Source organism: Leiobunum rupestre, chromosome 3 (genome assembly GCF_980474605.1).
Source record: "Leiobunum rupestre chromosome 3, qqLeiRupe1.1.hap1, whole genome shotgun sequence".
In the NCBI taxonomy this organism is placed as follows: Eukaryota; Metazoa; Arthropoda; class Arachnida; order Opiliones; family Sclerosomatidae; genus Leiobunum; species Leiobunum rupestre.
The window spans coordinates 7,741,040-7,764,959 of record NC_143386.1 but is presented as its reverse complement, the minus strand read 5'-3'; the positions used below and the strand labels follow the sequence as shown (position 1 = coordinate 7,764,959).

Here is a 23,920-nt window from a genome sequence, read left to right as displayed (position 1 = left end):
ATAGATATAGGATATAAAGGTCTAGATAAAATATTTCAAAGGGAGTGAATACGGAGGTGACAGCTAGCAGAAACGCGTAATTTCTGCAGGCTACCCTTATAAGGCGCTATCTATCGTTAAGAAAGCTCGTGCTATCGTCGCGAGAGCCATTGTCTCCGGCTTAAAAACTACACTAAAAGTCACCAACAGATGGTGTCTAAAGACTACACCCTGCGGAAAGGTCAAGCACTTAGTACTAAAATGCTAAGAGAGCTCGCACTCTTGGTCACGTGCCTTCCTCGGTGTCTGCTAGGTGTCAATTCCATAGATATAAGAAATGTATATATAGGTCTAGATAAATTTCGGGGCGTCTAAGCCTAACATAAAATACGGAATTGACACCTAGCAGACACCGAGGAAGGCACGTGACCAAGAGCGCGAGCTCTCTTAGCATTTTAGTACTAAGTGCTTGACCTTTCCGCAGGCCGTAGTCTTTAGACATCATCTGTTGGTGACTTTTAGTATAGTTTTTAAGCCGGAGACAATGGCTCTCGCGACGATAGCACGAGCTTTCTTAACGATAGATAGCGCCTTATACGGATAGCCTGCAGAAATTACGCGTTTCTGCTAGCTGTCACCTCCGTATTCACTCCCTTTGAAATATTTTATCTAGACCTTTATATACATTTCCTATATATATGGTCAATTCCGTATTTTATGTTAGGCTTAGACGCTCCGAAATTTATCTAGACCTTTATATACATTTCTTATATCTATGGCTGCTACGCAGGGCCGTCTTAAGGCATGGGCTAAATGGGCTACAGCCCAGGGCCCCCAGCCAGTTTTAGGGCCCCGGAAAGGCCTGCCATACAGTCTCTACTCAAGGGATAACTGTTTAGTTTGTTAAATATTATTTATGCTAATTTAATATTACGTATCTTTTAGTTACGTCTAAAGTAATTTGACTCATCGCCACATCGCGTATCCTACGGTACCAACAATTTCTAAAACCTAACAGAGTTACTGTCCTTAGAAATCTTATTTTCAGTAGGCCTATGTTATACTTTTGAAATTAAAAGTTTTGGGTTGATTATTGTGTAGTTGAATTTAGACAACGGACATACAAAGGCTGACCGCTGGGGATCAAAAAGGTCTTAAGAAATAATGTATCCCAGGGCCCCAAAAGGTCTTAATTCAACTCGTTTTTTTCGTCCAGATAGAATTGGAGTAAAATGACGTCAACGGGCTACACTTTTTAACCTGCTCAAAAAACCCACAACAGGCGAAAAAGAACCACCTATTAGTAGATTGTGGCTGGAGCGATTTTGAGCGCGCGCTGAAAATTAAAAAAGGAGCGCGCGCTCAAATGATACAACAAAAAGTAACCAAACCATGTGACCACCAATGAGGTAGAATATGAACTAGAGATAAAACAAATCTGAGATTCGCGGGACACGTTTTATTTGAGTAGGAGAATTAGGGTTAAGTTTCAATTTGATCCAATCGTGTTGGCGCCATTTGTTTCTATAAGCAACACTTTTGCAAAATATATTAAGGTTTAGTTTTCAAATAACACGATAGATGGCGTCAGCACGATTTGATTAAGTTCATTTACTAGGCCTAACTCTAGAAATCAATGTCCCGTTAAACGGTAGGTCCTGGAAGGCGGATTTGGATCTTTATTTATACTACCTCATTGGGGACCTGCACCGATCTTTATCGGAATCACCTATTGCGTCGGAAGATGTCATTTTTAGGAAAAAAATGAGATATTGGGGGGAGGAGCTTACTCTTCTAGCGTGAAGGGGATTGGTTTACGTTTATATTACGCAAATAACGTAAAAAGTATTGAAAAAGCTATGTAAACAAATTAGATTTTGTTTTTAAACAGTGTCGTAGGCTCGTAGCTAGAAATGATTCCAGGGAGGGGTTCAAATATGTAAAATACCTGAAAGGTGTCGAGAAGTTAGTGAACATTTAGTACAGCCAAAATTACGCCCAAGGAGGGGTTTGGACACGGAAACCCTCCCCTTGTTTACGCCACTGCTGCTAAATTATTCCAGTGACTCAAAAGGAGACATCCGGGGGTTAAAGGCCTAGGTTTTCTTCTGCGTGTCCCCCTTTAAATTAGGCCAACATGTTCAGCGGTTGGCCTACCACCAGGATATTTGTGCTCCACTATAAGTTAATTTAAAAGGGGGACAGGCAGAAAAAAAACCTATTCCTTTAAGTAGATCTAAATGTACCTTGAAAGCTCCTAAAGGGAAAAGTTTCAATGGCAGGGCCCCCTGAGGTCCTATAATTCCTATAAAATCCTATATTTTCAAAAATGTCCTATAACTCAGTTAAATTGCTAGATTTAGCTATAGGACAAATTCCTATACCGAGTCATTCTAGTCTATTCTTTTGTTATTATTAACGTGGTTAGCTACTAGTATATTTTTGTGATAAAATGGTTAAATAGTTTCTTTTTTAGTGGAAATCGAAGATTTATTCAAGGATCCTATATGTTAGGATCTTTGATTTATTTCTCTAAATATAGATTTTGTTTTTAAATGCATAAAGTTAGTAAATTAAATAGCATATATAGTCCTATAAAATCCTATAATTTTGTAAAAATAGTCCTTTAAAGTCCTAGAAAAAAAATATACTCCTATTTTTCTTATAAAAAATTGAAAATTTGAGTTTGGACCTTGCAATGGCCATTCGTTTGGCCATGGCAACCAAAAATGTTTTTCACAACTCAAGTTGAAACTTTTTCTATGTAAAATAGCATGGGAAAATCACGGTTTACCAATTTCAAAAATTTAAAATTTTGGCAAAACAATTGGATAAAATCGATAAAATTGGGTAATTGATATAACCCATTCTTATCGATTTTGGCCCTGGCAAACCGTGATTTTCCCGTACGTTTTTACGTAGAGAAAGCTTGAACTTGAGTTGTGAAAAACATTTTTGGTTGCCATGGCGAAATGAATGGTCATTGAAACTTTTCCCTTAAGAAGCTTTTAATGTACTTAACCTCCGAGTTAGAAAAAAAAACGGGGAGAAACACCTTGGGATGTCTCCTTGTAAGTGCAACCTTATTCGTTTAAATATTATTTCTAGTGCTTCTAGCCGAGCAGTTTGTTTTATACGCCTAACCGATTATCCGACTTTTATATCAACCGCAGATTAAACAGGTAGCCGTATATTTCCGATAAACCGTAGATAACAGCTGACTGCTGGGCGCAATCCGATAAGTGTTAAGACCAAACAGATGATATCTATTTTTAATCTATTTCTTTTAACCGAAATAACCGCCGTGGAGCCGACAGATCGCGATTGATAAGCAAAAAGTATATGTGATACGGAAATAGACGAAATTTTTGATAGATAAAACAAATTAATTTAAAAAAAGGCATTAATCTTATACGCCCCATGCTATTTTTATTGCGTAATTTGTTAATGGGTGGGTTCGCGCGATATACTTATGTCGATGTAGCTGAAAATAGTCGCGTATTTCAGTACTAGGACAAGCACGACATAGTTTGTTTTGGTGGAATTGCTGTACGCGTTTAATCCGGTAATGTTTCTTAACCATTTACAAATAACAGATGCGACTTTAAAAAACGATATTGTAAAATAATACATTTTTGAAACGGAAACCATTACCAATTTCGTTAAGGTAAAGACCTGGACTCTCGAAAAAATATAAACGTCTAAGTTCGATTTTATGTCATAGAATATTGAGGGTCAATTGTCCTTCACACACGATTGTTGGACATCAGCCAATATGATTCCTTTTGTTGCTGTAACATGCCACTGGGTGGATAAATTGTGGAATGGGCAGAGCTGCTTGTTAGGGTTTATGTACTTTCCCGGGCGCCACACGGGAATTAATATTTGTAACAAATTTCTAAGCCTTCTACGTGAACGACAAGTAAAAAACGTAATTAATACAAAAAATCTTAAAATATCAAATTACTTTGAAGCTATTAAAACTTTCGTTATTACCTTTAAGGTCTTAGCTGTGACAATGGATAACGCAGCGAACAATGAGACATTTACCCAAGAATTAACTGCCCGATCAGTTGAATTAGGTTTTCGCTTTACCCCAGATAATCGAATCCGTTGTTTCGCTCACATTTTAAATATAGTCGTGCAAGACTTATTGAAAATTTTGAAGTCCGATGCCAAACATGACACTGACTTCGATTTAAATTTAACGGAACCAAATGACCCAATTGAAAATAAGGAAATAAGTGTTGGCATGGCGGTGACCAAAGTACGGGTAACGCTATATACGTCGTCTTTTAAGTATTTTGGAAGGTAATTGTTTTTTTTTTCTAGTTGAGGAAGATAGTGACCGCAGTTTGTGTGTCACGAACCAAGTCGGATTAATTCTCCGAACTGAACCTGGTGTATGGTCTTTCTGATAATAAACACGATGGGGATCTACTTTTGAAATGATAAAGAGGGCTGTGACTCACAGAGCGGTATACATTTTTAATCGTATAATGCCTAAAACGTAGCGTCTGGTGACGCTAACTTTCTTTTCAGTCGATAGAATCAATTTCTACCATGGACAAGGATTTGTTCAACTTCCATTTACTTGATGGTGAATGGTTGTTGTTGGAATCGTTGATACTTGTAACATAAATTCAATCGTTTAATTATATCTGATTAAAGGGGGTGTAAACTTAGTCTTTCGACCGGGTCGGTCAAGCTTCCAATAAATGCCACTACCGCCTTTGGTTTGAAACATTAGTGTTTTTGTCCTTTAAAGACGCCTTGGGTTATACTCACTTTCATTTGTAAATTGAATGTTCTGTTCCAGGAATTTGATTTTGCCACAAAACGTATATGTCAAGAGAATTATCCTACGGCTGCTACAATAATGCCAATGTTTAAACTGATCTTGGATAATTTGGAAAAATCCAAAAGAGAATCAAGTGGAGTAATGAAAGACGCGACGTCTAAGGCATTCGAGAAACTAACGACGTATTTTAAACATTCGAATACCTCTGCTTTATGGGTTGCTATGGGTAAGATTTTAAACCTTAATATAGGCAAATTGTCAAACACCAGAAGTAAATTAACTTGTTCATACCTAAACTACCTAACTTAAAACCAAGTAGCGAGAAATGAGGGCTTTTTTCTTCATGTACAGCAATGAACCCTACATTGAAGCTAGAATGGATTAAGGATCACTATGACGCCAAATTTTGCAAAAAGGTGAAAGATACAGTAGTATCAGTGTTTCTCTCTCATTATGAAGAAGGACAAATAAGCTGGGTGGACGACGCTCAAAACGGACACAGTTGTCCTGACATTCACGCAGGAGTAGACATTTCGGCCCTCTATCCAAAAATAACCAAACGAAGTACCAAGGCTAAGGCGTCTGAATTATTGATCTATTTGAAGGAAGTAGTTGCACCGCCACATACAAACATTTTGCAGTGGTGGAATGTAAATTAATTTCATAGCTGTGAACCAGAATACGTTTTGGCAGTTGACCTTGAATTTTTTGACCATAGTTACACGAAAATGAATATAAGAAGGTTTCTTGCATGGCTCGTGACAATCTCGGAATTCCTGGGTCATCAGTCGCTTCTGAACGACACTTTTCTCAAGGGACGGACGTGGTAACCCATAAACGCGGTTCCCTGAATCCGGAAACTATTTCGGCGATTCTTTGCCTAAAAAACTGGTGGAGTCGTTGAAATAAACTGATTAAACCTGTAAACATTATAACTTGAAATAAACAATACTTGTAGCAAGCAATTACATAAATTTTAATTACTGAAGCTCATTGAAAGTCGTAGAATAGATATCTGGTAGGAATATCCGTATATTTATCTAGTTTTCAAACGATAATCAGATCAGATAGAAAATTCGGATAGACAAATCAGTTATCACCTGATCAGATAAAACTTTGAGCAGATTACCAAATTTATCTGCTTTACTGTTTAAAGAGGTATCTGATATAAGACACTGGTAACAGATTGCCGTATTCGGATAAAAGTTAGAAGCACTAATTATTTCATTCCTTATCTAATTGTGTTAACAAATGCTGGAACGGTTTCCTTGCGTTAAATAATCCGAGCACAGTAGTTAAATCAAAAAATATTTTAAACAGATGGCGCCTAAATTGAAATATGGCAGTCACGGTTCAAAGTTAAATCGAAATACTATCCTTCGACTATAGAAATAATGACGTAACGTGAAAGCTACCTCTAAATAAATTAAAATTGACTAATATTTCGGTAGTTTCTTCAAGGACAAAATGTATATGTTACAAGTTACAAAGTTGCGAGGAACGCTCCTTACATTTGCACTTTATATATCTTATAATGTATTACATTCTGTAACGAACAAGCGCTTATTGTTTTAATATGGCGAAGAACCCCCTCGTAAAATACATTTTTAGCGGGGCGCCCCCGCATCATTTATTAACCCCCCCCCAGACACCCATGATTATCCCCCCCCCCCCTCGCATTCTCCTCTAAATACGACACGGGCCACGTGCCATTTACGGGCGCCTTTTTATTTATTTTTTTTTATTTTCCATCGCTTCGTTCCCCGCCAAGTGGCACGCGCGTGGGCGGGGCTTCCACATCTCCCGAGCGCGCGCAATTTTGCGCGGGCATTTACTAAAAAAAAGATAGAAAAAGAAATCCGCTTGGCGCGTGGCGGCTCGCCTTCCCATTCCTTACCCGCGACAAGCCGGCCAACTACGACATAATGACGACTCCTCACTCGCCGATCAGTTAATATAAAAACCGCGGCAATTGCCGGGCTCCCTTCTCGATACGCATCCCACGACGCTTAGGCGATTAAATGACCTCGGTTAAATAAATATACCAGAGGTAGGATTTGATGGGAGAGAAAAAATAAAACTAAAAAGAAATCTTTTAGGGATCGGAACGAGGATAAGATAGTGACCTTTGACCCCTATGGGTGCTTCTTTGAGCGTTCTCTTCCCCCGGCCCCCGCCTTGTATACGAAAATTATACCTCTATATAAGTTGGAATGGCTCATTCAAAGGGTGCGTCACAAGAGCCAGTGTGTATTGTTGTACGTTATAAACTAACTAATACTATTGTGAATTGTATAGCAAAATTGTTAATGGACAATTTTTTTTCGACTATTTTATTTTAAGGGTTTGGCCAAATCCTGTTTACGATTTGAGGTCGATTTTATTTAGTAGCATGGGTCTTTTTTGCCAGTAAATTTAGTTTCTTTTTCTCGAGATTTTTCTATTACCAATTTTTATCTGTAATGTTTACAATAACGTTAGAATTTTGTTAATTTAAATATGTGTCGAAATTTCATAATTTTATTCGTAATAAATATTATATTTAAGCATATTCAATTCGATGCTAATATTCTATTACGGAAATTTAGCAAATTTAAGGCGATTTTAATATTATATTACGGAAATTTAGCAAATTTAAGGTGATTTTAATATTATATTACGGAAATTTAGCAAATTTAAGGTGATTTTAATATTATATTACGGAAATTTAGCAAATTTAAGGCGATTTAAATATTCTATTACGGAAATTTAGCAAATTTAAGGCGATTTAAATATTCTATTACGGAAATTTAGCAAATTTAAGGCGATTTTAATATTCTATTACGGAAATTTAGCAAATTTAAGGCGATTTAAATATTCTATTACGGAAATTTAGCAAATTTAAGGCGATTTAAATATTCTATTACGGAAATTTAGCAAATTTAAGGCGATTTAAATATTCTATTACGGAAATTTAGCAAATTTAAGGCGATTTAAATATTCTATTACGGAAATTTACCAACTTTAATTCGATTTAAATATTATATTACGGAAATTTACCAACTTTAATTCGATTTAAATTTTATAATTATGAAAATGTATTATTAAGTTTTAAATTCGTCAACTTTTACGGTAATGTTAATGGCAATGTAACAAGGATGATTATTTAGTGTTTAATATTACCTCCTCCCTCGTATATTCCATACAAGTAAACAGGTTAAACGGTATTATCGAGGGACAGACTTTACCCCTTAATTGGAATTCTCGAGCACTGCCATCCGTACGAGTATGGTAGGGAAACTCCTACTAGAATCACGAGAGGTGTTCTTTCAACCAATCAGGACACTTGGCGGGCATTACGCGCGCTATTTGGGCGTACTGAGGAGAAGACGAAAATGGAAAGTAACGCGCGTTCTTAGTATTTGTCTTTACGCAAAAATCGCGCTCGGACTGAATTTTGAGAAATTCCGGCACGAAATATTCGAGTATTTTTATTTTTGTAGCGATAGGTTTTTTTCTCCCGCATCTAAAAGAAGTATATTTACATTATTTTCCTGCACCCCCCCTTAACGTGGCCACCCCTCTCCCAATGCCGGTAATTTTTTCTACCCCACGTTTTGAATTTTGGCCTACAAATTCCATTTTGATTTTGAAACTCGCGCGGGGGTGAAGCTTCATCCTTGGACTCGTGTTTTTTGATATCACCCCAATTTTGGCTCTGTTCCCCTTGCATATGCATTTTTCTCAGTGACGAATTTAGAAGTGTGTTTTTTCTTAATATATACGTGACATATATTCTAGTTTTATTTTACTATTCATCCGGAATTTCTTTCCGTTGAGTTTACCGTTAGTTTCGTAGAACTCGAACTTGATATTATACTGAAAAATAAAATAAAATTAGCAACTGGAAAAAAATATGAATAACTCTACCGTCACAGTTTTTACACGTAAGTTTTGTATATTATTTTTTTATTTTTAATATTGCGCTTATTTTTTAAATATTGCGTCGATTTATAAATATTGCGTCGATTTATAAATATTGCGTCGATTTATAAATATTGCGTCGATTTATAAATATTGCGTCGATTTATAAATATTGCGTCGATTTATAAATATTGCGTCGATTTATAAATATTGCGTCGATTTATAAATATTGCGTCGATTTATAAATATTGCGTCGATTTATAAATATTGCGTCGATTTATAAATATTGCGTCGATTTATAAATATTGCGTCGATTTATAAATATTGCGTCGATTTATAAATATTGCGTCGATTTATAAATATTGCGTCGATTTATAAATATTGCGTCGATTTATAAGTATTGCGCCGATTTATAAGTATTGCGTCGATTTATAAATATTGCGTCGATTTATAAATATTGCGTTGATTTATAAATATTGCGTTGATTTATAAATATTGCGTCGATTTATAAATATTGCGTTGATTTATAAATATTGCGTTGATTTATAAATATTGCGTTGATTATTTACAAATATCGCGTTGATATATTTACAAATATCGCGTTGATTTATTTACAAATATTGCGTTGATTTGTAAATATCGCGTTGATATATCGCGTTGATTTGTAAATATCGCGTTGATTTATAAATATCGCGTTGATTTATAAATATCGCGTTGATTTATTTACAAATATCGCGTTGATTTATTTACAAATATCGCGTTGATTTACAAATATCGCGTTGATTTCTTTACAAATATCGCGTTGATTTATTTACAAATATTGCGTTGATTTATTTACAAATATTGCGTTGATTTATTTATAAATATTGCGTTGATTTATTTATAAATATTGCGTTGATTTATTTATAAATATTGCGTTGATTTATTTATAAATATTGCGTTGATTTATTTATAAATATTGCGTTTACCAGAGTGTAAGCAATATAACACTAGTTTGTGATTTACTTAAACCTTGCTATTGTATGTTTATCGTACCACGCTTTTGACCTGGATTGAGTTCACTGTTAACTCACACGCTAGCTATTTGACGACCAGGTTATGACCCTAGCTTTCCCTGCTTCCCATGACCCTTAAATTAAATAGGCCAATGTTATTGTGATTTGCTTCAAGATGGAAAATTAGCCTGAATTTCCCCAAAACTATTTTGTTTCAAGTGAAAAAGCTGTAATATATAAAGATTATTTTTAAGTAACTTGTGCAATTTGGAACGTGATCTTACTTCGTATGACTTGGCCATATACTAAAAATAAGTCTCTTTCTGAAAATGTCTGTTTTATTTTCGACTAAAATCTTAAATCTGTGTAACAACCACCTCATAATTTATGGACTGTTAACTAAAGCTCGTCGGGTTGAAAATCCATTTTAATTCACATAGAAAAATTAAACGTTTTCGGTCCAATTTACCGTCGTTCTTTCAATTTGTAGAAATTAGCTTGGAAATTCTGTAATAATTTGTAGCATACCAAAAATGGACTTAAAATATATATATATATATATATATATATATATATATATATATATATATATATATATATATATATTTTAATGTTTTATGTCGTTTTTCCTGACAAATCGAGTAATAATTTGAGTGCAACGGTAATGTAAACTTCAAATTTAAATTTATCTTAATTACTAATTAAAAGCTAATTTTAATTGGCTTTGAATTGACATTGCTTAAGAACCTATTTTGGTGCATTTTTATAAATAAATTGAAGTAAAATAGGTTATTTAAATCAATCATATCTTTAAAAAATAACTTGATTTGATTTAAATCAAATTAATTTCATTTAAATCAAGACAATCATGTTTCTAAATAAATTAATATTTTTATTTTTGGTCATTATCGTAAACTGTGAAATTTTCATTAAACATCAATTAAACTACTTTGATCATCATCCTAGATATTTGTTTACCCGCAATACCAATAAACTAATTAATTTAATTAATTTTGACCAAATTGTAACCACCCCACCAAAATCGTATTTTACCAATTACACTTAACAATTGATATTAAGTAAACCCCGTAAAAATTAAAACGTAAACGTCCAAATATTCTGACAGATCGCAAAACAATATGATAAAATAGACGTTGGCGTTCGGTAACGTCTTGGGTATACTTATCCTCAATAATAGTACTTTAGTAGTCGTTATAAAAGGCAAACGGGTTAAGCTGGTTTCACCGTCAATAAATAACACGTAATAATAATTTCCTTTGTTTAATTACTCTTCAAAATAAAATTTTAAAAAGGCTTAGAAAAAAATGTGAATCATTACAAAGTCAATCAGGATGTGAAATAAACATCTGTAAAGATTTCCGCATTTTTCTCGACGACGGACATGAAGATGATCCCTACAGTCTATTTTGCAATCCCCCCTTTTAAATGTTTTAGAGATCACTGTTATTATCATCCGAAATAAAGGATGCGTTTGTTCCCTCTCGCATCTTTCATATTTTTTCTTTCTTTAAAATCCGGTCTCGTTCGCAAAGCGGAAGTTATTGGTCGTTTAAAAATGGATATGCTAATCGGTAATTAGAGCTAATTAGATTAATTGGTGGCATTAGGTTTTTTTAGTTCTCAGCTGTTATTATTAATAGATGATTCCTCATTCTAAATTTAATTGTTGTTCCTATTTGTTTTTAATTATACGTGAAATTTAAACTAGAGTAAAATGGTTTTAATTGTGGTTTTTATTAAATGGGTGGGTTTCTCATCCTATTTTATTGAACTAGATGTTTTTTATAAGGCGGAAAATTATGTAATTATGATTATTATTTTTAAATAAATAAATAAATAAATAATAATAATAATAATCAGCTAGGCTAATACCCAAGGCACCACCTTAGGCCTAAGTCATCAAGCGACTTTTAAAGCCTTTAATTCAGGTGGCCGGGTTACAATGAATAGATTTTGCTTGGACAAAATGATTTTAACATAATGGTCAGGTTGTGAACAGCCTTGGAAATAACTGTGGTCAGGTGGTCAAAGACCAGTTTATTAATTGCTCAGACCAGTTTATTTATTCAAAATTTGGGGGGTCACTGGTCACCGTGTCCAGTTTATTAATTCGAAATAATTACAAAAAATAGAAGGTGACCAGTTTAATAATTCGAAATAATATCAAATAATAGGAGATGACCAGTTTATTATTTCAAGGTTTCGATCAATTTTGATTTCCCTATTCACCGGATTTCTATGTACCGCATCCCACGAACGAGTCGAACTCTCGAACCCCCTCTGGCCTCAAAGCCTCAAACCCTCAATCCTCTGTCTCGCTTTCCTCCGAGTACGGTAGGCTACGTGGTAACGGACCGGGGACTCGGAATCTACGGGGCCTAGAGTAGAGAGAGAGAGAATATGGTAAATTATGAGGGTCTTCTAGGCTATGGCAGTAGTCTTAGATGAGATAGTACTATATTGTACTATTCTTGTGGTACTCATAAAATAAAGTTAACTATTTTGAATACGTGTAAAATTAATGTTACCATGTAGTATAGGTTTTTATAGGCTTATAAAATGACATTAGAACATTTTATATGAGACCAGTTTAATAATTCATAAGCTAGGGGTCACTGGTCATAATGACCAGTTTAATAATTCATAATCTAAGGGGTCACTGGTCATAAGGACCAGTTTTTAAAAAAACCTTATTTCCAAGGCTGGTTGTGAACTATTTAATGCAACGAATCCTAGCGATTTAGGGTCAAACTAAACGGAAATTCGTCTGCTATTTCGCTCGGAGCTGCTAAGTTTTTTTTGGTAACACTAGTGACGTACAGCGGGGAAAAATGTAACAAACGGCTCTATTTTTCCTCTGCTCGCTCTTTTCATTTTCGAACCACTATAGCAACTCTTAAATCAAATAATAAAACGAAATCAAGTTGGCTAATTTTAAGAGAGTAGGAACTAAATTGAAAAATCGTCTGCTATCACCCGTTACGTAAGCCTGTGGAAAATTCAGGAAATTTTTAAATTAGTATAAATTGTGGCTTAAAATAAATTAGGGAAAATCTCATTAAATGGTCAGGGTAATCCTGTGGAAAATTCAGGAAATATTTAAATGAGTTTAAATTGTGGCTTAAGATAAATTAGGGAAAATCTCAGTAAATGGTCAGGGTAAGCCTGAGGAAAATTCAGGAAATTTTTAAATGAGTTTAAATTGTGGCTTAAAATAAACTAGGGAAAATCTCAGTAAATGGTCAAGGTAAACCCGGGGAAAAGTCAGGGAATTTAATCTGAAACATCTGTCTTAGGAATTTTTAATAAAGGGACGAGGTGATGTGAACAGGACTTGGCCGAGTTGATATTAAAACCGAAAACTTAAATATCACGAGAGGGTTTAGGGAGAGGGGGGGGGGGGTCTACGTCAATGCCGGAACTCGGCATTTTTGTCTTTTCTGATTCAAAACTCCTTCTCCTCTGGGCTATTACTCTTCTCTCTGGCGCCCCGGAGGAGATGCTGATCTCGGGAGGAGAGAAATTATATCTGGCTCGACCACGTTTTTGCCGCATTTTTTGGTCAAGGTAACGAGTGGGCAGAGCTGCCAGATAATTTAACCTCTACCGCCAAACAGCTCTTCGAAGGAGCCCAATGGTCGTCTCAATAAACGCCGCTCTCCTTTCGCTTCTCCCATGACGTAGTCACCAATCTGAAATATTTTCGGTCGGCCGGTAACAAGGTTGCCAATTTAACCGGTAACAAAGGTTTTTTCAAAGGTTTTTATTCGCTCGTACCGTACAAAGTACACCCTTTTGTAACAGGGCGGCTCCAATGGGTAACCAACCAACTAAGCCAACTTCAATCCCACTTGCAAAATAGATTTTGCGTTTCACTATCACCATGCTTTCACAAAAGAGTCAAGCCTTTGCACACGTGTTCGTCCTGGTCGAAGTAAATGATAAGTTTTATATGATGTAAAGGTAAAATCTTTTTTAAACTTTTATATAACTTTTACCGCCTAAAATGTGGTCTTATTTTCGGCACCGCTTCAAAACCAAGAGACAAGGACTAAATAAAACATTGCTTTCCAGTCTACGCTATCAGTACTATTACTCCTTGGGGACTCACTGATCATTCTGCATTGAGACGCCTATTCGAAATCGTCACTATTTTATAAACAAGCCCAGATTTTAGCCCAATTTGGCGGGTTTTTTTTTAAAGGCGCGCTTTTCAAAATATTGGTGTTTGCGTGACAATTTGAAGTGTCACGGGAAATTTTATAGAAACTCCAATTTCATTATTCGAAATATTTTATTAAGTACAAATTAAGTAATATATATCGGAGTGCTTTAATGCGTATTCCTTTGAAAAAAATCGGTATCCTACCGATTTTAGTATATATTATCGAAAACCTCCGAAAAGTAGCCCAAAAACCAGCCCAACAGCCCAATTCATTTTTTCCCGCAATAAGAAATAAAAAGAAGCCCAATTTGGCTGTAAAAGTGCCCAACTGGCAGCTCTGCTCGGAGTGGGGGCAAGGAACCAATTAGATAACGGGTTGATTTGGTCTTTTTATTAGGGGAGGAGCTTCCTGTTAGAGCAACACTCAACAGGAAGTCTCAATATAGTGTCATTCTCGCGACAGTAGAAATGAATTCTATCCACTTTTTCGTTTCCGCCTACTACTACCTCCAAAAAAATGATCCGAAATACCCGCCATTACCCCCTTCTACCACCTCGTTGTGGGCGAAAAGTATTTACGTCCGCGAGCGGGGAAAATTTACTGACCAATTTCCCGGATTAATTGTTTAACTGGCCAGGGGTCATTGTCGTAAATTTTAACCACTTTCGAATGCCATTTTTCCTCCTTCGAAGTGTCTGAATTTAGTATTCCGAAATTTTCACTTTTAGGTGAAACTAATGAAATTTGAAGTGGTGTTTGTAGACTCTTCGGTGTCGTCGTACGCTTTTATTTAACAACTTTACGGGATTGGTTTTCTCTGGTATTACGAAAGAGCCGCTAGTAAAAAACGGGGAAAATCTAAAGAATTTGTAAAACGTAAAATTTTACAGTTGCAAGAATTTTTTTTTGTTGTTAAAACATAACCCGAAGAAAGTATTTTAAAATAAAAACTGAAGTAAAGGAATTAAATTCCTATGAAAGTAAAATATTAAAAAAAATGGTCCAATTTTTTTTCAAGGTCAGAGAAAAGCTCTAAAAATGTTCAAAGAAAAGTCTGGGAATATGAATAAAAAAAGTCAAGCAAACCTTTATTGTTAAGGATGACTTAAGATTGGTAGCTTATAGACTCTTAAACGCACCTCCCCAATCGACCGCCATTACCTTACGGTCTACGGGGAGGGTGATGAAAAAACCGGTTTTGGGGGATGAAATTTCTGCGGTAGAGGGCTTGCTCGTCGGTTGCCTGTACGATGATGGCGGCGCCCAGTAATCGTTTCTAAAAAGAGTGTGAAGTATAAATTGATACTAAATTAGAAAATAATTATTGAAAAAACGTTAGGATAAGCGCGTCAATGAAGTTGACCGTACCTCAATAGGTTAAAAAATATACAATATATTCAAACCCTGTCATATATACAGACCTATTTTTGTATTTACATTACCGCCATCTTTAGATTAGTGTTGAAGCAGTAATTAGCAAACGATAGTTTCTGGAGTCTATAAAATACGGGAGGTCATGTGACAATATTTTGTCTACGTCCAAGGTTCGTAAAAGAAAAGGCACTATAGCTGTAGCTCTTGAAGGTCGATAGCACGCGCGGTGGTCGAAGGACCCTTCGGAATCTGAAACCCACGTGTAAAACCCGTGTGCAAAACTCGCGCGCAAGTAAAGCACGTAAATAACTTGCGCTCGTGACGTATATAAAAACATTTTATACCTTTTTGATGGATCTTAAAATAATATAAATATAAATAATATAAAAGCGAGTAAATAAGCCTGCTATACCTCACAATGTAAAGGTACGGTCACGCGCAAAAACGTAATTTTGAAATCGGTCAATTGTTTTATTGTTTTATTTTAGAGAAACCCATATTAATAGTTCACGTTTGCAGCTGCCGCCATGACCTGGTTGAATTACATCGAGAATAAATTTATATTAACTTAAAAATAATGACTCTAAGTGGATTCTTTTCGCCTGTTCCGGGGATGAGAATTACTCCGGCCATAAACTATTCGCTGGTCCCGGAGTATTAGGGCTACTCTTTTTACTCCTTCTGAAAAGGAAGTGTAAAGAGAGTAAATTGGATTTGGTCGTCTGCTAGCCAGAATTTATCCGCTAAAAAGGCCATAGGCAGCCATTTTGGAAAAATGTATTTACTCCAACTCAAACTATTCGCCATCACAGAATCGGAGTAAAATGACGTCATAGCCTTACTCTTCTTACCCTACTCCGAAAAGAAACCACCATGTGCTTTTTAGTTTTATCAGTTAGCTGATCTTGAATTAAATGAAATGTTAATTCAATTTAATTACTATTTCATATTTTAGTTTGCTCAGATTTTCTATTTTTGGCTAATTTTTATTCACCTATTGAAATACATTGTGTGATTTAAATCTTTATTTTAATCACGATTTAAATCAATTTGATTGAAATCAGGCAACCCTGGGTTGAACTCGTCTAAAGAATTATTAGAAAACGCGTAGGGAGAACCGGATGCGAGCGATAAAGCCATATACGTGACATCTACACTCCTACACGTTTCCCCTACTCGTGCACTACCTCGGGCTTAATCAGTTTAATACTTTATGGAGTCTTTTAATCAATGCCTTTTCTAATTATTAATGTATTCGCCAGTAGGGATGTGAATTTACCGGTAAATTTATCATGATTTTTTTATTTAATCAAATAATGGTTTGATGTCACAATAATTATAAAAATAGTATTTTTATTTTAACATCGCCTTAGGTTACACTAGGGGAAGAATACAGTAAAAGCCTCTTTTTCGTTCAAGCTGAACGTTTTGATAATTCTAATATTAATAGTTAACGAGATATAAGGTCCTAACTAAAGGGCAGTTTGGGGGCTTGCCCAACTCGTTTAGCTCCGGGGGTCCGAATTAAAACGTAATAACTTAATTACTTTTAAATTTAAAATTGTCAAAATGATTTTAATCACTAAACAAGAGGCTGTTCTACACTTAAATATTAATTTTATCAGTTAAAATACGAAATTAAAAGAGTGCAGCTTGAAATAGCGCGAAAGTAGACAATGGCCACAGTAGTCTTCCCCCTTAAACCTTCTAGATAACCCCTTAGAAATACATTTAAATGTATGGAAAATGATATGGTATTTTGGTCGAATGTAAAATGTAATTGTTTCTTCTTTTATTTTAAGATTAACAAATATTTTTGGAAGGTTTTTGCTTTATAAAAAAATTTGGTAAATTTACCGGTATAACCACTCGGAAAATTTACCTATACCTAATAGTACTTCGACATCTCTAGTATTTTTACTCTAATATTGCTCAGGTGTACAAATTATAGGTAATCACTTGAATTCACTTAAAAAATGGCTGTTGTTACAAATCAATGGAAATCACAGTTGCATTGTGAGAAAGCAAGGGAAATCGCAGAACTATTGTTAGAAATCGCCAGAGGAACCGGGTTCGATCCCAGCGTGTAAGTTCTCTCCCTATTGGTTAGAGGGGTTTTCCCCCGATATTTTCAGTTTCCCATTTCCCTAAAAACTTGTTGAGGCAGTGGCGTAGGAACGGGGGGGGTACAGGGGTACAATGTACCCCCTTGAAATTGGAAATGGGCGCCAAAGTGGTATGAAGAAGGCGCCAAATTGTTTTAGAAGGGGCGCAAAAAGGATGCTGATGAGGGGGCGCCAAATTTAGCATCCAAGCTGTACCCCCCTTAATCCAAAACGTTCCTACGCGCCTGTGTTGAGGTTAACGGTGATGGTGAGTGTTGAGAGCTGTTGGCTCGCGTGGCATGAAGGGTTATCCACCACTCTCCTACGCAATTGAACCCGGCCACCGGTAATTGGCTTCACAAGTCACTAGTTGACTTAAGCCTGTGTGGTTCGTTGGGTATTAGCTTAGCTGATATTATGATAAATAATAGAGATCACAAATTTCTTGCGAGCAATCACTGAGATCACAAATTTCTTGTGAAATATTGTAGAAATCACCGATTTCCTGTGAAATATTGTAGAAATCATAGATTTCTTGTGAAATATTGTAGAAATCACCGATTTCTTGTGAAATATTAGAAATCACAGATATTATGTTAAATCAATGAAATTCACGGATATTATGATAAATCAATGAGATTCACTGATATTATGATAAATTAATAGAAATCAGAGAAATATTGTGAGAACTTTTAATAGAAATCGATGATTAAGTTGTAAGAAATCACATTGTGTGAAGTAAATGGAAACTGCAGAAATATTGTTAGAATTGACAGAAATATTTGAAGAAAAATCAGGTGTAGAAATCAGTTACCCTCTTGCCGTCGAAAGCTGTAATTCCGGGGAAAAACACATTTTCGGAGAATTAAACTGGTAAAAATATTTCATACAAACTTTTAACCCTTTAGAAACAAACGAGAAAATTATCTGCTCTGAAATCGTTTTTCCCCGATAAATTCCAAATCGATCCGGTGATTTATCGACTATTTTCGAATATTTCCGCGAAGAATGCGAAGGTGAAAGGGGGCATTCAAATTAAAGGGGGAAAACTCATCCGTTTTGGCATGTCTTGAAAACTGCAAAGTCCTAATACCTGGAAAATGTCATCATACTCAACTCTTCCTACACTTTATTTTTTTCGTAGATTTCTGGTGGCTATTGTTATTGGGTAGCGTTCAGGGAGCCGTTTTAGCGATGACTGAAGAAACGGTAATAAACTTTTTCATTATTATTATTAATAATAATAATATTATTATTATTAAAATGAGGAGTAGGTTCTTTCCGGGTATCCTTGGACCCGCTGTATCCTGTTACTCTTCTTGTTTATTTCTCGGATGTTTTCACGAACTTCTAATTGTTATTCATGTTTCTCATTAACTAACCCTCCTCCTATTTTGCTTCTTTTATTTGTAGGTCACGACTCCGACGGTAGATGGCGACTCGGTGGCGTTACCCTCGACGACGGAACAGCTGTTCGACTGTTCCGGTAAAAAGGACGGCGCTTATCCCGATTATCAGCGCGCCTGTCGCATCTTCTTTCTGTGCGAGGCGGAGACCTTGAGGGTCTTTTGGTGTCTCAACGGCACCGTTTACAATCCGGATTCCGGCCATTGCGACTCGCCTTCCAAGGTCCGTTGCGTCAACCCTGACAGGAGGGGCTGGTTGCCCCTGGCCGGAGAATGTTTGTACCTTGAAGATGGCGTCTACGTCGACTACGCTAGTGGTTGTAGGAACTTCTATTTTTGCAGTGGTAATTTCCCTTTATTTTGGCGGTTGGTGAGGCTGAAGTCACGAAGTCCCTATTGCGTGTTGTTTTCGTTATCGGTACAAAGGCTTAAGAGTTATTAAAACCTAGTTATTTTTTGCGCTGTTAATAGTAGTTTCTGGTTTTGAGTCTTGCCAACTTGGAATCCATACACAAGTCAACTATATTCGACATTATAGACACAACTTTTTCCTTACCGTCTGTTCTCATTTTTAGGAATGATAAAAACATCGCGACGCAAAAAATCTTCGTTAGGAATAATGCTTAGTTTCCACAAGCACTAGTAATGGTGCGTTACTCAACTTTGAGATATATACACGATTTAACACGCGTATAGAGAACTACATTATTACACTCGTATAGACATAAGTGTATAATATTGTTACATAAGTGTGACACTTCCTATTCTTCACATGCAAAAGTTTCACTGAGAGCTATTCACAAGACAGACTGCATTACGTGCTTCGTTGCCGTTTTGCGTCCGCTTGCTAACGCGTCAAACGTAGCCTATGACACCGCCTCCGTTACTATAGCTCTCAGTAAAATATTCCCCAATGTGACAAGCTTATGGAACAATATTATAGACTTATGGTATAGAGAACTACATTATTACACGTGCTAGGGCGAAACTAAGCTTAAGGGTTTGTTTTCACTAGAGCAAAATACCCGTTAGGCCTATTACATTTTTTCACGTTGATGCTCACAGTCGCGGAATTTTTGCAATGGTGAAAATCATCCTAAACACATTTATTTTTGCACCGGCGCTCGTCGTCTCAACGTTTTTGCTGTTTTGAATTTCCGGCACTGCTTTAAACCCAAACGGCAAGGATCATAGCCTGATCGTTTACACTCTGCGTATTAGTACCGAATAGGTTTTATTGAAGCGCTTATGGTTTTAGGTCTGGAAAAAATTACTTGGAGTAATTTTTTACGATATAATGTGAAGCCTTTTAACCTCCAACAATCCTAATTGCGTCCATTAGGGGGACTGAAGACATCGTTCACTTGCCCCGATAAGACGCTCTTTGACTGGCAGTCCGGTTTCTGTCGTCCCAACCAACACGTCTCTTGCGGCCAACTCTCCTGCGACAATAAGAAAGACGGCTTCCACGTCGACTACCGTTCCGGCTGCAAACGATACTACCTGTGCAACGATTCTGGCAAAACGGAGTTCGTGTGTCCCCAAGGCAGCGTGTTCAACACGCGCCTATCTCGCTGCACCGATCCGAAAGGGGTGCGATGCCGCGGCGACGAACCCTTCAACTGCAACGGCCTCCCCGACGGCTATTACCCGGACCACCACGCCGCCTGTCGAACTTTCTACTACTGCCACGCCAGCAAGTCTAAGTCGTTCACGTGTCCCGCCAACTCCGCCTTCAACCACGACACGTTGTCTTGCGACCAACCTTGGAAAACGCGTTGCGAACGAGCCTTCACTTCTTCATCCGACTGTTCCTCTCGTCCCGACGGCGTTTACGCCAAATACGAGACTGACTGTCGAGAGTTTGTGGTTTGTCGACGAGGCTTGGTCCATCAAACCGGAGCTTGCGCCTCCGGTAAAGCGTTCAGTCCCGTAACGGGTCTCTGTCAACCTTCGTCTTTGGTGACGTGCGCGTCGGTGAAGGACCCGGACTGCGACGCTAAGAGTGACGGCATGTACCCCGATTCCGGAAGCGGTTGCGCGGCCTTTTACGTCTGCTTAAATGGCAGACGCGTCCTCACTTCGTACTGCGCGCCCAAAACCCTGTACGACGTTGCTACCGGTACTTGCCTTCCAGCGCCCTTGGTTACCTGCAACGCCAAATCGTACCCCGAGTCGGAAAGCTCTAAATTGGAGGCTTACGATTGCAGAGGTCGCGTCGGTCTTTATCCGGATTTCGATGGTCATTGTCGTGGCTACTTCGTTTGCGCCTTCGGACATAAAGTTCGCGTTGATTGTCCGGCGGGAAAGTCTTTCAACCTCGAAACTAAACGTTGTGAAGCTTCCGCTACTAGCGAATGTCAAGTACCGGTGACATTAGGTTCCTTTAGATGTTTGTCCGCGGACGAAGGTATCTACTTAACGAACAACTGCAAACGTTGGCATGAATGTTGGGACAAAGTGGGTCACACTTTCGAATGTCCGGCTGGCTCTTCCTTCGACGTCAGGTCCAAAATGTGTTTACCCACCCAGATATCGGCGTGCTCCCATACCGTGACCAACGCTTCTTACGTAAACGTTTCCAATGAAAACTCCAACCGAGACGCCAAATTCACTTGCGAAGATCGGTCTAACGGCGTTTATTCCTCTACGACTCCCGACTGTCGTTCGTTTCACGTCTGCGCCGAAGGGACCACTTTCACCTCCAAATGTCCTCTGGGTTTTGTCTTCAACACCCGCCAAAATCGATGTCGCCCTGGATCTGTCTGTCCCAGTCTACAAACCGAAACTTCACAAGAACCGAAATCAGAAACGTGGTCCAGTTACGAAGACACTTTCAATTGCAAATCCAAAGCGAATGGTATGTACCCCGACATATCCTCCAGTTGTTCCAGATACTTCGTCTGCGAGAATGGCCGCCGGACCGTAGTTTACTGTTCCCAAGGTGAACGCTTCAATCGTCTCAATATGGTTTGCCAAGGCGCCAGCTTAGTACCTTGCCGGGCGGAGGCCATCACCACCACAACTACCACGTCGCCATCCACCCGTCAAACTACAATAGGTAGAATCGAAGTCAACGATAAACTTGCCAACAGCGCTTCGCCCAACTCTTTATCGGCGTCGTTCGGATGTCCCACGGATGAAACGGGTTTCTTTCCCGATTATAGCAGCTCTTGCAGAAATTTCCACGTTTGTTTCAACGGTATCCGGCGCACTTACAGTTGTCCCAGTCTATTGCTTTTCAATCCCGTTGCTAAGATATGCGATTTACCCCTCAACGTCGATTGCGTTCCGAGACAAGACTCGACGGACAAAGTCGTTTTTAATTGCTCGGCTGGAGGGTTCGAAATTCGCCAAGGACTGTACCCGGATTTTCACAGCGGTTGCTTACGGTACTACGCCTGTTCCGAGGAAGGTAACCCCATCGTTTACACCTGTCCTAACGGAAAGGTGTTCGACTATAAGTCCCAAACGTGCGATATTCCCGAGAAGGTAACGTGCCAGGACCTTTCACGTTCCTCCTTGTACCACGCCCACGGAGTCCCCAAAAGATTCGTCTTTCATTGCGCGGACAAGGACGATGGTTTTTACCCGGACTTCGCGCGACATTGTCACGTGTTTTATCGGTGTATCAAAGGCAAGAAAGTGTCTCATTATTGCAAACCAGGCCTTTTGTTTAATCCTAAAATCGGTATCTGCGATTTCGAGGACAATGTCGTCTGCGCTCCTCCTTTGTCGAAACGACGTTAAGCTTCGGAAGCCTTGTTAATTGTCGAGCGTCTCACGGACTTCAAGAACGGGTAGTTTGTAACTTTAATACTCGAAGATATGTCCATATTTTATTGTACAAAAATAACACCTTTTAAACTTTTGTTTTTCGAATTACGTCGCAGATTTACGTTTTGAAAATAAATTATACTCCCCAAAATTTAACTGATTATTTTAAAGATTTTTATTATTATTATTTCTTCAATTAGAGGGTATTTTATAACCTTATTGATTGGAGTATTTTTGTAAGTCGATTTTTGACTCAATTTTTTTAGAAGCTAGTTGTAAGTATGTCGATATTAAAGTATAATAAACTGTCTTGTATATTTCGAAAATTTATTCATTTAAATTATACTTGCGTGAAATTAAATGAAAATATTAATAAGTTTTCCGTACGATCTCATTTTGTTTTATTTTCTCACCATCGTCGCAAATTTAAAGGGGTTGTCAAAGCACCCAGTTTTATATATATATATATATATATATATATATATATATATATATATATATATATAAATAAAACACCCAGAAGTTGCTAAAGCTGCCGATCATCCCTTTAATATTACCATAATTAACATAATAAACATAAGTATAGCACTTCCTATTATCACAACGATAGGTTGTTTAATGATAGTCTGTTTCGCCAATGACTATGCAAATTATTATGTGGCTAAGAATTGCACTGAATTTACAATTGACGGCTTTTAAAATTCATTTTGCGCATGAAAATACCTCTACATGTTATGGTCAAAAAAGCACGCAAAGAAGGCTGTGTGAGTGTGTGCCTGTAGTGTCGCGCGCTAAAATGTCATTTCAAAATCCGTCAATTAGTTTCCGATTACGCAACAACTCTACGACATACTATCATTAACCGAAATCTCTCAGTGTCATACTTTTGTTATTATTTTACTTAAGATATTAGGGACTAACAGTTTACTCGATAATTTTGTAACACTTTGTTGTTAAATGCTAATTTATTTATGAATGTATATTTTTCTAAGAATAAATAAAAGGTTTTCTTTTTCGAAAAAAAAATCCGTAAAATGCAGTTGCTTATCTCAGACGTATTTCTCCCGCAAGAATGGGGCAAACGCTCGCAGTCAAGATACTCCACGAGGGCAGAGCGTAGTTACTCGGTATTGATTCCATATATTTCAAGTTTTATCTTTTTCTAGCGACCTTGAGGTTATATCACAAAAACTGCACGAGTCTAGCTATATCCTTTTAAGTATCCTGTTGGATTCCCTTGAAAAGAAAATTTTATAAAGTGTCCGAACCTCTTCCGCCCCTCCACCCCCCCCCCTACGCCCCCTGCTTTTCTAGCGGCAAAAAGGTCATTCCTATTCCTCATCTATGTATGATATCTTTTTATTACGGAAACCTGTATAATGGTCGTGAAAAT

General features: G+C 37.3%; 2 protein-coding genes across 3 annotated transcripts; both read left to right on the top strand.

Moving 5' to 3' along the window:
• The first annotated feature begins 3,997 nt into the window (after positions 1-3,997).
• On the top strand, positions 3,998-5,684 carry LOC149949259 (uncharacterized). Its single transcript, XM_090169405.1, has 5 exons — positions 3,998-4,246; positions 4,312-4,332; positions 4,799-5,051; positions 5,132-5,430; positions 5,499-5,684. The coding sequence occupies exons 1-5, from the start codon at positions 3,998-4,000 to the stop codon at positions 5,682-5,684; spliced, it is 1,008 nt and encodes a 335-aa protein (XP_090025531.1).
• A 2,964-nt stretch (positions 5,685-8,648) lies between these two features.
• LOC149949258 (uncharacterized) lies at positions 8,649-22,732 on the top strand. 2 transcript variants are annotated; one of them, XM_090167701.1, is made up of 4 exons: positions 8,649-8,706; positions 18,489-18,553; positions 18,758-19,094; positions 20,093-22,732. In XM_090167701.1, the coding sequence occupies exons 1-4, from the start codon at positions 8,676-8,678 to the stop codon at positions 22,498-22,500; spliced, it is 2,841 nt and encodes a 946-aa protein (XP_090023827.1). In that variant the 5' UTR covers positions 8,649-8,675; the 3' UTR covers positions 22,501-22,732. The 2 variants fall into 2 exon arrangements, with proteins under 2 accessions (XP_090023827.1, XP_090023826.1); XM_090167700.1 differs by lacking the exon at positions 8,649-8,706 and adding an exon at positions 17,255-17,325 and having other exon boundaries at positions 20,093-22,731.
• The last annotated feature ends 1,188 nt before the right edge of the window (positions 22,733-23,920 follow it).

Coding starts and splice junctions, on each gene's coding strand:
- LOC149949259 (XM_090169405.1), top strand. CDS start 3,998: ATGGATAACGCAGCGAACAATGAGACATTTACCCAAGAATTAACTGCC. Junction 4,333..4,798: donor TGAGGAAGATAGTGACCGCA/GTTTGTGTGTCA, acceptor GTTCTGTTCCAG/GAATTTGATTTTGCCACAAA. Junction 5,431..5,498: donor ACATTTTGCAGTGGTGGAAT/GTAAATTAATTT, acceptor TTTTGACCATAG/TTACACGAAAATGAATATAA.
- LOC149949258 (XM_090167701.1), top strand. CDS start 8,676: ATGAATAACTCTACCGTCACAGTTTTTACAC. Junction 18,554..18,757: donor TAGCGATGACTGAAGAAACG/GTAATAAACTTT, acceptor TTTTATTTGTAG/GTCACGACTCCGACGGTAGA. Junction 19,095..20,092: donor GAACTTCTATTTTTGCAGTG/GTAATTTCCCTT, acceptor TGCGTCCATTAG/GGGGACTGAAGACATCGTTC.